At 36.2% G+C, this 13314-nt stretch overlaps 1 protein-coding gene across 1 annotated transcript; it reads left to right on the forward strand.

Annotated features, from left to right (window-relative positions):
• The first annotated feature begins 6041 nt into the window (after positions 1–6041).
• Positions 6042–12999, forward strand: LOC127660860 (putative transcription factor Ovo-like 1). Its single transcript, XM_052151309.1, has 4 exons — positions 6042–6634; positions 9678–9922; positions 10141–10432; positions 11721–12999. Exons 1-4 carry the CDS (start codon positions 6535–6537, stop codon positions 12041–12043), a joined length of 960 nt encoding a protein of 319 aa, XP_052007269.1. The 5' UTR covers positions 6042–6534; the 3' UTR covers positions 12044–12999.
• Positions 13000–13314: the final 315 nt, after the last annotated feature.

Genomic DNA, 13314 nt, shown 5'->3' on the forward strand with positions numbered 1-13314 from the left:
AGTAACCCCCTTTTCTAATCTTATTCAAAAATGCATAAAGTAACACTAAATTTCAAAATTTTTACAAAGAATGCTGGAAAATACAAATCCGCTTGCCAGTGTTATTGAACAGACTTGATTGGTTCACATTCACCCTACTGTAATCAAGTAGAGCACACATTTTAGAGAATTACATTAACCGAAAGCAAAGAAAAGTGTGTAAAAAAAAGTTTTTAGTGTAGATTACAAATAATATGATTTAGTAAATCGGACAACCTCCATTTTTCTGTTTTTTTCAATGTTTTTCAGTTCCATTATCAACAATAAATAAAAAAATCACAGATGCAACAAGACAAGCAAGAACGTATGACTGACATACTGTAAAACAGAAAGGAGTATGTGTGTGTGTGTGTGTGTGGGGGTTGGTTGAAGTGGTTTTACGAGGACTTTTTATAGGTTACAAACTGGTAATTACAAGGGTATTATGCTATAAATGTGGTTTATGAGGGTATTTCTAGTGTCACCATAATTGAAATCACTTAAAAAACATACTAAATGAAGTTTTATTGAAAATGTAAAAATGCGGAACGTTTTTGGTGAGGGTTATGTTTAGAGGTAGGGTTAGGGGATAAAATCTATAGTTTGTACATTATAAAAAATCATTATGTCTATGGAGAGCCCACAGAATTATAGCTGCACCAACACGTGTGTGTGTGTGTGTGTGTGTGTGTGTGTGTGTGTGTGTGTGTGTGTGTGTGTGTGTGTGTGTGTGTGTGTGTGTGTGTGTGTGTGTGTGTTTATGATGACTGTTACTATCTTTCAATAGTAACCAACATTCCTCACTAATACACACTAGAATGTGGAATTGTGAGAAGAGTTTTTTCAGGTTACCTTTTCAGACCGCAAATTGATTTTGGTCAACAGGTGTGACGCACGTTAAAGCAATGTCACACAAACAAATAATTTGACAGTGATGCACACTGGTCAAAACTCCACCCATATCTTTAGTAAAAGTCACTGCCAGTCATTTTTATGGCTAAGAACTGAATGAAGCAAATCCTGCTCTGAGCGAGCAAGAGAAATGGGGGAGGGATGGAGGAATTGTAAAAAAAAAAATGGTCGTAGGCCGTCTGTCAGGTTAAGCTGGAATGTACTGACTCTTGCCCTCCTGCCAACTCCACTTGCGTGGCAGCCAACATCTTTCTGTCATTGACATATAGCGTTAACAGGAACCAACTTCCATCTTGCAGCTAAACTGATTTCTGACGGCTTATGGATAAAGTGCAAGCCTGTCCATTACAGTATGAATCTAGTTCACAGTGAACAGTTAGATGTATTGTCATTCTCAGAGACCATAACATATATTAATATTAGAAATTAATTCTGATGAAGCACTTATGGGGAGAGAAGGATTGAGACGCTGATGAGGAAGGATAAAAAACCTTAAGCCACATGTTCTGCCTCAACCACTCCAACAGCCCAGACAGCATACCTGTCATTCTGCACATCTACACACTCCTTTTTCACTCACAGTCATTCTCTTTCTCATCATCTCTTTATCTTTCCGCCTGTTAACTTTTTACCTTTAAGCCTGTTTTCTATTTTCCCCTAAGTCATTGTTAATCATGGATCACCAGTCAAAAATAAGCATTTGAAAACGTCATGTATAATGTCACTCTGTACATGCAGAACAACAACACCTGTACCTTTAGTCTCTGTCTCAGAAGTTTCATGGTAACTAGTACCAGGGGCAGATTTTAACCAGCAAGGGCCCCAGGGACACTTTTCATTATATTTTTTCTTGACAAAATTTACATATCTAGTTAAATCAGTACTTTTGTACCACACAAAATTAAATATAAAAATCTTATTTTTCACAACATCCAGAGCCAAGTTATTTTTTGTAATGTATAGGGCAAACATACAGTTATAGCAATGAATATTATATAGTTTGTGTATCTTAAGAGGACACCTGGGCTTTTCAGAGATGCTAAATATTTTAGAGTTTGGACATGACAACTTCCTTTCCTTGCTCTATGGAAATGTATATTACAATTCAGCACCTCAAATGCAATATGATTTTTTTTATTTTTATCAATTATAATTTTTTTATACACCAAACTCTATATTGATGTTTGAAAGAAAAAAAAATGTTAAACTTTTTTTTATAGTAAGATCACATTATAATAACAAACCATGAGATATGTACAAAAACCACATAATGACAGAGCAAGCTGCATATGTAAAATAAATCACACTTAAAATTTATCTTTAAAAATGGTATGTCAGTATCAGGGCTGGACTGGTAATCTGCACTGTAAAAAACATCTGGCAGCTGTGGTTGCCAGAATAATTATGTAAAAAATACAGTTAAAATGTAAACCACTTTACAGAATAACCTGTACAAAAATTCATAAACATGACTTCTGAAACTGTAAAAATCTGTTGTTTACTTTATAAGGTATTTGTTAATCGCCGTAGTAACTACAGAAGGGTACATTATGAAATGAAGTTCACCAATAGTGGCTCTTCTAGGAGTAATGATCAATAAAAATACATAAACAGTGCTCAGTAACACTCACACAAACACTAAACACCATCAGGGTAACACATGTGAGATTTAATAATGCAGTAAACATTAACTAAACTACATCAAATATAACACAGAACACCCCAGTGTACATAACTGATATTAAAAACAAAAAGAAACATAACTATTCCCATAAAATATAATGAAATGTAATGGGTCATGCAGGGAATTGTGGGAACGCCCGATTACTGTTTTTTACTGTAATTTTAACAATAATTTACTGTAAAAAGTACATGTACTCTCTTGTTCTTTTTACGATTTATTATACAGGAAAATCTTACTTTTTACATTTAAATAATACAAATTTTACATAATTTTATTGTAAAAACTACTGTATTGACTTAAAATATATTAAAACATTTTACAGTTAATATTTGTTAATCAATTAACATTTTATTACTGTAGCATTTTTACAGTATTTTACTGTTAAAATTACTGACATTTTTACAGTGTGGCATACCAGGCATTTTCCTGGTGCGCTGACCCACTTTGGGGCCGATCAGTGGTGGAATGTCCATTGGCAGAACCGAGCAGGCTGGTGGGTCGACCGCGATAATGGGCACTGGCCCCATTGGCCCGATCTATAATTGAACTACACTGGTGGCCAAAAGTTTGGAATAATATATAGATTTTGCTCTTATGAAAGGAACTTGGTACTTTTATTCACCAAAGTGGCATTCAACTGATCACAATGTATAGTCAGAACATTAATAATGTGAAAGATTATTATTACAATTTGAAAAAAAAAATCTGAACTTCTTACTTCAAAGATTTCTCATCAAACAATCCTCCACATGCAGTAATGACAGCTTTGCAGATCCTTGGCATTCTAGCTGTCAGTTTGTCCAGATACTCAGGTGACATTTCACCCCACACTTCCTGTAGCACTTGCCATAGATGTGGCTGTCATGTCAGGCAATTCTCACTTACCTTACAGTCTAGCTGATACCACAAAAGGTCAATGGGGTTAAGATCCATAACACTCTTTTCCAGTTATCTGTTGTCCAATGTCTGTGTTTCTTTGCCCACTCTAATGTTTACTTTTTGTTTTTCTGTTTCAAAAGGGGATTTTTGCTATTCTTCCCATAAGGACTGCACCCCTGAGTCTTCTCTTAACTATTGTACATGAAACTGGTGTTGATGCATCTATTTCTCAAACTAGAGACTCTAATGCATGTATCCTCTTGTTTAGTTGTACATCTGGCCTTCCGCATCTCTTTCTGTCCTTGTTAGAGCCAGTTGTCCTTTGTCTTTGAGGACTATAGTGTACACCTTAGTATGAAATCTTCCATTTTTTGGCAATTTCAAGAATTGTATAAACTTCATGACAACGATTGACTGACGAGTTTCTAGAGAAAGCTGTTTTTTTTTTGCCATTTTTTACCTAATATTGACCTTAAGACATGCCAGTCTAGTGCATACTGCGGCAACTCAGAAACAAACACAAAGACAATGTTAAGCTTAATTTAATGAACCAAATATATCTTGTACCAAATTAGCAATTTATCATGATTACTCAAGGATAAGGTGTTGGAGTGATGGCTGCTAAAAATGGGGCCTGTCTAGATTTGATTTAAAATGACTTTTTTCAAGTAGCAATGGTGCAGTTGTTTACATCAGTAAAGTCCTGATTATACTTTGTGATCAGTTGAATGCCATGATTTCCTTCAGAAACAGCTAAATCGGTGGCCACCAGTGTATGACTGGTACAACGTTTGTTGCTAAGGACTACAAGATGAATAAGGAACAGTGGTTAGTTGCAATCTGCAGTTGACAGTGTTCTAGTTAAACTACTAAAGCTGTTCCAATCTTGTATGTAAACAAAGGACGGACTGGCTGTAGGGAGCCGGTGGACCGCTGGATAATTTGAGCCAGCCCATCCTACAGATGATATTGGTGACCACTCTGGGCTCAAACATGGCCGCGCTTACCCCATTTCAAAGCACACATTCAAAAACTGTAAGGTAAAACCAATATAATGGCTTTTATTTTGAAATTACTTAAATATTGTAGTGCCTATCTGTGTGAATATGTACCTCGTTTGGATCTCATTAATTGACATACAAATCACAATAATGGTGGCAACCAAAAACAACATATTAAGCATAAGAAGAGCTCTCAGTAATCACAAAATGACAAATAACTGCAAGTTACAACAAATACAATAACAGCAGCATATCTGCAAACAGTAAATCTATGAGCAGTACATAGTCATTTGCATAATTTATACATACTACAAAGCATTACTGTGAGCTGAAGTGCTGCTTGCTGAATAAGGCTCATGCCTAAACATGCAGAAAATAAATGAAAAATATTACTTTGTGGCTATTTGAGTCTTTGAGGTTTACATTGTTTAAAGGATAGCAGAAACAGCACTTGTCAAATCATAGGGCTTCTCACTTTTTCTAAAGAATAATAGGGGAAGTAATTAAAACCCTGCAGATATAAAGATGCAGCAAACTCATATGGAGTGAAAATATTTGCGATTCATCTGCAAAATATCTGCAAAGATCTACACTTTAAGAGGTTTGTTTATTTTATTTTTGTACATATATTTATATTTGTTTATGTACATATTCTGGCCACATTTTTTCATTGATTTTATTCATTATTTATTCATTATAATTTTTTTTAATAAACATTTACACAGTTATGTGAGTAAATGACATGGAATTTTAGGTATTGTCATCAGTGTCCTGCTGTATGACACTTTCTTCCACAACCTCATATTATCGAAGACAATAGTTTATTTGCACTTCTAGAAAAAAGTTGAAGGGTGATTAAGATTTTTAAAAACTTAGAAGAAATGCTGACTTGTCACAGCACCTTAAATACATACTTTCCCTTGTACTTTTATGTAAATGTTATCCTAACATCTGTATGTTATGAAAAAGTTTTCAGACATGTTAATTGTTTGAACTATAAAGTGCTTATTTTAGTGCTTTCTCATAAAAATACCCTCATCACATTTACAGTAATTATATGTGTTTTAAAGTTATTCGAATTTTTGCACTGTGTGAAATCAATGAGCCGGTGTGTTGTGGGCAAGAAAGTCCAGGGCCACTTTTTAGTGCTAGTCCGCCCCTGATGTAGGCCTAAAATATTAGGGAATTTGAGCTATTACTGTAATTTTAGATTAAAAATGTTTATGGTGTTACTTGATTTAATAAAACAGGAAGAGACTTCTCAGTCTTTCATGTATTAGGCTATAGCCTACCTGACGCAACTGACACGTTTTCCTGCAATCGGCTTTAAGAGCTCTTTTTTTGGTTCGTTTAGTTTTAGGCCGTCGCTACCATCTCGTCTCGTAGGCTATTACCTCTACATTCACTTCAGTGCCACCTTGAAGCGGAATTGTGCAGGGGAGGGGGAAGAGAGAGAAAACCGGTTGGACAGGTAAGACGTAGAGGCCGGACTGGGTCGGGTTTGTTGTCACCGTTATATTCAGACACATGCGCATTGTTACCTGTTTCCTCATGAAATGTGTACCTGCGCTTCAATCAGCCTCTGAAATTCGGTTTGAAGTCCGTCGTTTGAGCAGTTTTAACTATTTACTTGTCACCAACATCGCCCCTCACCTCGACAAAGGCATCTAGCTGTGTGTAGACCTACTATATTGCGCACTTTTCGGAGGAAGACTTCGCGCGAACTCAGAGTATAGCGGAAGGCGGCGGAAGGTGTAAGCAGAAGCGGGCACATATAGTGGGAAACTGTACAGGTATCAGAGTTTGCCGTGGAGGTGTGCGTATAGAGCGAAGAAACGGCTTATCTTTTCTAAAACTATCGAGGACAATTAATTTGCAGACATCATCCAAGAAGGACTGTAGCCTACACTGTAGGCTATATGCATATGTAGCCTATATTGTTGACCGGTTTTCACCAAAGTAGCCTAGTTTAGAGGGCGGAAAACCCTACTTTTTAATTTCGAGAGATAGCGGGGCAGGAATACCTCGGGAATCTACACAATGCCGCGAGCCTTTCTAGTGAAAAAAACTAATACTTCACCCGGCAAGAGAAACTGGAGCAATCTACCAGACCATGAGCGCGGTGACATTTATATTCCAGGTGAGAATATTTACAATTAAACCCTGTTTTTCCGAGTTCACTCCGAATAACGGTACGGATGCATCACACAACAGTTATAGCCCTACTCAATGAAAGTCAGGTATTGAGGAGTAACTTATTCATGGCTTATTTTTCTCTTTAGTTTTCGGAGACTGCATTTGTGTGTATTTGAACTAAGCCAAGCTTGTTTAGCATGCAATGAATAGCACATAACAAATACACATAAAAAAATTCTGAATGTCTGAATAACTATTTGATCTTATAAAATGCGTGTGCGTGCGTGCGTGCGTGCGTGCGTGCGTGCGTGCGTGCGTGCGTGTTAAGAGGGCCGTTACTGTTCCTAGTTGACCTTCAGACCCAACTGTCTTCCTTATAACATGAAAACTCATTACAATAGTGCGGTGCCAGTTTCGACTACAGACAGCCATCTGGGGTTCAACTTACAGCCTAATTGTCTCCTTGAGATTAATCCCTTATAATGTATAATTCCTCTTTTGTAAGACGCTAAATGAATAAATGTAATAGGAATTGTGAACTTTTTTACTTTAAAATGTTTTGTGTTTTATGGAATTATTCACTTGCTTTTCCAAGACCTGATATCTGCCCTCTTTTAACTGATCTTCGAGAAAACAATACGGCTATCACATTACTGCTGTTCACCTAACGGGATACATAACCGCTCGTTATATGAGCCCTTTAAATTCTTCAGACTTTACTTGAATAATCACAGGCTAGCCTGCTACAGACGGATTGTTTCTTTTTATATTTCTCTGGAATGCAATTTCTAAATAATCAGTTTATAATAAAGGCAAAATATAAACAGTGAATAAAAATGCTTTACAGATTTTTAATATATTTATATAATATCTAGTTCATATACTTAGTGTAACCTATAGGCTACTCTTCTTAATGTGTGCCTAAAACTGAACCATCTTGAATCAAAGGCATATAAAGCATCGATTCATGTCAGGAGGAATAGTGCATTCGTTGCCACTATACTACCGATTGCAGACTTGTGTAAGGTAGTAATTAATCGGTGATTAATTACATTCTCTACACTTTTCTTTTTTCTTTCTTTGTTTATTTATATATTTATTTAAAATACATTTTACTTATATATATATATATATATATATATATATATATATATATATATATATATATATATATATATATATATATATATATATATATATAGCCTATATATTTTTTTTATTATTATTTTTTATTATTATTATTATTTTACGCATCCTGGTCCTCGAGTTTTTCGCCAGCCATGATATGGTTTTGGGTTAATGTTTACATCGTTGAAGGAAATAACGGGCTTCGCCGCGCTGGCTCCCTTTTCCCGCTACACCCTTAGCAAACACACACACACACACACACACACACACACACACACACACACACACACACACACACGCACTCAGCAAGTGTACCTTTCACCTCACTTTTAGATATCTGATGAACAAACCCGGAGCGCAGGCATTGTTATATTTATCGAAGTCGTCAACCCATTTTATGACCCTTGTTTTAATCAATTCATTACGTTCGTTTCCCTAGTCCACAAGGTTTGTCTCTAGTTGTTCCTAATAGTTTTATTAGCTTCTTCGCCCTGGATGCGATGCCAAAGAAACTTCTGTCATTAACACGAAAAACAATAGAGAAAAGTAACAGGCGTTGGAACTTTCAACGCAATTTAAGATAATTAAAAAAACTACATTAAATACACATATGCTGTGGTTGAAGAGCTAATTTAGAGTTAATGGAGACTGCATGGTAGTAGCCTATAGACACGTAGGCTAATGCTAAATTCGGATTTATTTTTTATTACTTTGATTTATAATGCTTTTAATTTAAAATGCATTGTCGCTCATATATAAAATAGTTTTATGCCCAATCTAGTTGTGAGGTCCCACTTTTTTGATAATTTTATTTGTCCTGTCATACACCCTCATGTTGACTGGTGCTCAATGGTGGCTGCATGTATGGTGTGGTTGACTATCTGTGAAGGGAGGGGTTGGCAAACACCAGGGCATGTGAAAAAGTAACAATCACTGCTATTAATAAATAAACAATAAACAAACAGTGCAAAATTAATAAACCCTCTTGTTTATAAATCACATTGACATTCTGGACTCTTAAGGAGTTGGCTTTTAAATTCCTTAATGAAAGGCAACCGGGTTTGGAAAAGCATAGGTCTGGATGATATGGTTGTTATGAATAATAAGTTGTTGGATATTACCGTTAGCCGCAGCACACATTAGATATTTGCATTTTAATTTGCAACCCAGTCGATTGTGCCACACCAGAGTCAACATTCATTGTTCAGACTCTACCATTTTAAGTGTGGTGCCATGCATCTTCATGTTTTTGCTTGTGGCCTAATAATCGCTTTAGTGCATATGTGTAGTATAATTGAACAACCATTTAGGACAGAACATGATAGTTCACCTGCAAACATTTGCAGATTATTCCTCTGTTGCATTGTGTTGTTTGGATATTTGTATAAAGGGAGCTCAAGCCTGTGTCTCTAGCCCAGCTGGTCGGACTGGTAAAGCAGTAACAGGAGTGGTTTGACTTCAGCCCGGCACAATACACTTGCACACTCAAACACAGCAGCCACCCACCCACCCACTCACTCTTGCACACACCTGGCCCAGAGGCACAACTGTCCCCCTTTGCCTCAAGAGCCACATACACACCCAGTTTCTGATTGTCTAGCAATCACATCCTTCATCTTAAACTATGCAGGATGTAAGCCACACTTGTTTTACAAAGCGAAGATGTTCTAAAACACAGTTGAACTGGAAAGATTTGTGCACCTGTCCTTGTCATAATTTGTCTATGAAATGTATTCATACTGTACAATTGCCTACCTAATGTAATTCAAATAATGTAATGACAATGATTGACTTTTTTCATTTTGAAAATAATTATTCAGTTTGTACTTCTTGATGCGTAACTAAAACACTTAATATATGAAACACCTGTAATATAGAACCATCATTACTGACACCTGTGTGTCTTCTGTCTCTTCCAGCCTCAATGTCTCCCCTTGCTCTGCGAGAGGAGACAGAAGCCAGTCCGGCGGAGGTGGCTCTGTGCTTGTCCACACGCAAGGACCACAGTATTTACAAAAACAACCAGATGTACACATATGACCCCTCTGCAGTGGTTCCTGCAGCTGAGCTCCCATCCTGCACTGCTCTGGGGCAGCATCAGAGTCCAGAGACAGAGCACATTCGAAGCTCACACAACAATACATATGTCCGCAATAAAATAAAGGTGAGGCTTCTGGGTAAAGTTGTTTACCTTTACCATGTTGATCTAAGATCTAGTTACTGCAGTTATACTATTCAGATGTAGGGCCATTGTGTCACATAATTGATTTGACTTTGTATGTTGCTTGTGCATGTGTGGGTTAAACACATATCACTTTCTAGTTAGATTGTTTACACTGCCATTAAATATGTCTATTTTATTTTTCTTTTATTTCACTGCAGGTGACCACAGGTGAGCTTCCCACAGAGGCTCCACCCATTGTCCCTATTATCACTGCAGATCCACCTGTTTCTATTGCATCACCTTGCCCCCCGTTTGATACTAAGCCATCCTCAGTGCAGTCAGGTGGCAGCACCTATGTTTGCCAGGTGTGTCAAAAAGTCTTTCAATTCCAGCGCATGCTAAACAGACACCTGAAATGCCACAGTGATCAGAAGAGACACTTGTGTGACTTCTGCGGAAAGGGCTTTAACGATACCTTCGACCTCAAAAGGCATGTCCGCACACACACAGGTAAGGAAACTTAATTTATGCTCAAAAATGTTCTTGTTAATGGTGAAGTGAGCCATTTCTGCACCACTAGCTTCATCAAACCGAATTGCAAAAATAATGACCGATTTTCAAACATGTTTCTCAAACCCTCCTCCCATCTTCCATTGGTCGAACAAACATATTATCCCACCCCAAACTCACGCCAGTAGTTGTCTGGGATGCTCAAACACTGTCTCATGGCAACTCCTCATAATTTGTACGAGATTGCGAAATTGTAAGATATATTAAGACTTGACTTGTATGAAAATGCGTAACTTTTATTCCCATATATTCCAACCAATTTAAAATGGATAAAATACAGGCATCTAATTTTAGCTTGCCTTAAGCAAATAACAAATTTGGTTATTCATTCCGTATTTGTATATTTAATACAAATGACTTATGTATGTCAATAACATGTAATACACTTATCATTTCTAACCCTGATATTGTCTTTCTTCCATGGTGCACATCAAAAAGGTTATTTTCCTATAAAATCATGGTAATGTTTGGGGTTTGGATAAGGGATTATAGTGTATGGTTTGGTTAACGGTTGGATTAGTGGTTAAACTTAGGAAAAAAAATTATAACATTGTTCGTTGATTAGTTTATATTTCGCTATGGGAGTTTAAATTGTAAAAAGTTTTATAGAGCCACTGTGTTTATACTTCTTAGGGGAATTAGTCTATGAATGGCTCACTTATTGTTGTCTCTGCATATTAAAGGAAGAATTTGGGTGCAATACAAGTTAAGATCAACAGCATTTGTGGCATCACTTTTATTACCTCAATGATTTTAGTGTGATAAAATCGCTTACTAACCTTTTCTCTGTAAACCTTTGTCCAATTGTATAACTTTGTTGTCATGACGACGTAACGCAGTAAAGCCTAAAACGCCTGGAAAAATTAATTAAACAACTTTACAGCTCAAATAATACATGTTTTTTGAGAAGAATTAATGTAAGTGACATTATAAAAGCATTTAAACCCTTTTAAACCCTCCAAAAAGTTCCCCATTCACTTCATTTTTAAGTGCCTCACTTAAGCTTGATTTTAGCTTTTTTTTAAAGAAAAAGGAGACAAATCAAAATTGTATTTTGTGGTAATCAAAATGATGCTGTCGACTGAGCTTAAATTGTATTGACACTGGAATATTTCATATGGGTGAAATAGAAGAAAGCATTTTATCATCATTTAACATTAGTTTATGTGCCATTTCAATAGGTACAACTCTTTTTTTAAACAAGTATCGCATTCTCTTTTCCTTGCAGGTGTTCGTCCATATAAGTGTGATCTTTGTGAGAAGGCTTTCACCCAGCGCTGCTCTCTGGAGTCCCACATGAAAAAGATTCATGGTGTCACACAGCAGTATGCTTATAAAGAGCGTCGCAGCAAGCTATACGTCTGTGAAGAGTGTGGCCATACGGCATCAACCCAGGATACATTGCTGCACCACCTACACAGTGAACATCCAGACAGTGCCCTCCTGCAGGGCAAGGGGACACGAAGACAGTCAGCAGCAGTGAACTCTACCAAAGATGAGACCTCCCAACCTGGTTCTCCTCTCTCCCATTATAGTGATGATTGTATGTGACTCCTCTAACTGTAGGATCAGGGTAGAGGTAGAACAAGGATTCATTATTATAAGTGAGGGTGATTAATGTGCATTTTGATGACATATTGTTTCATTTAAGGTACAGATATAAGGGAAGGGGGAGTTTGTAAAAGGAATGTCAAGACATCAAAATTATTATGTGTTTTGATGTTTTTATGGCAGTAAGCTGAGATTAAGCTTACACTTTTGCTGTAGAATCTGGCTGTACTTTTCCCTGTGAAACTACACAATAGCAGACTAACACGTCTACAGCATAAATATGCACTACTTCAGTTTACATACATATTATTATTATTATTACTAAAATAGGTGAGATGAAACACCTCTCAGGAGAAACGCATAGATGAATGTGACATGTTTGCATTTGTACTGTGGGAAAACAATGCTATGTAGCAGTGTTCAACACTAAAATAATACTGTTATGAACTCTGCAGGGACTGAGTTACATATCAGTGCTCTGCTTCTTTTCTTTTTTTATGGTCTATTTTTGTGAATGTTTGGAAATAGGGATTCTTAAAAGGGAATTGAATGTGTGTTGTTATTCATTACTGCTGTTTGTAATATATTCATGCATAGATTTATCATAAAAAGAGATTTATATTTATCTTGGTGTATTTTAATATTTTTCTTGGCAGATATGAACATTTTGCTGTAAATTTGATACTTTATTGTCGCATGTAAGTAACAGCCTTTCTGTAATGCTTGTGTATTTCGGGTTGCATGATTTTTTTAAAACTTTTTTACATTCAAAAATATCATAAACAAGGTTTCGTGTCATTGTTTGAATATACATGTAGGCTCTGTGGCATTCTATTTAGGAGATCATCAAAGAGTGTGTGAACACACCTCCACAATAAATGTTTTTTAGTTGAAGGTTTAAAATTTAGTGTGATTCATTCAATTGCAATTTTAGGGACAGGCAAAGCATACCCAGTTGGGGAACAGGATTAAATATTTAAAATACAATATATAACTGTATTCCACTACAGATACAATTTTAATCATTGGTAATTAGAATAAAGTTATATTCAAAAAATATTTTGATTACTGAAGAGATTACTTTGCATTTTATTGTCATGTGTTTCATTTAATATTTTGTCCTTTCAGATGGAAAACATTTATACATATAAATTATGTGATAAAAGTGCATTTGAACAGCGGTGAAACTTTCTTATGATGTGTTAAATTCATACGAGTAGACAGAGAAGTAAGTTTGAAGTAAGTTTGGAGCAGAAGAAATAGAAATAAAC

Source organism: Xyrauchen texanus, chromosome 2 (genome assembly GCF_025860055.1).
Source record: "Xyrauchen texanus isolate HMW12.3.18 chromosome 2, RBS_HiC_50CHRs, whole genome shotgun sequence".
In the NCBI taxonomy this organism is placed as follows: Eukaryota; Metazoa; Chordata; class Actinopteri; order Cypriniformes; family Catostomidae; genus Xyrauchen; species Xyrauchen texanus.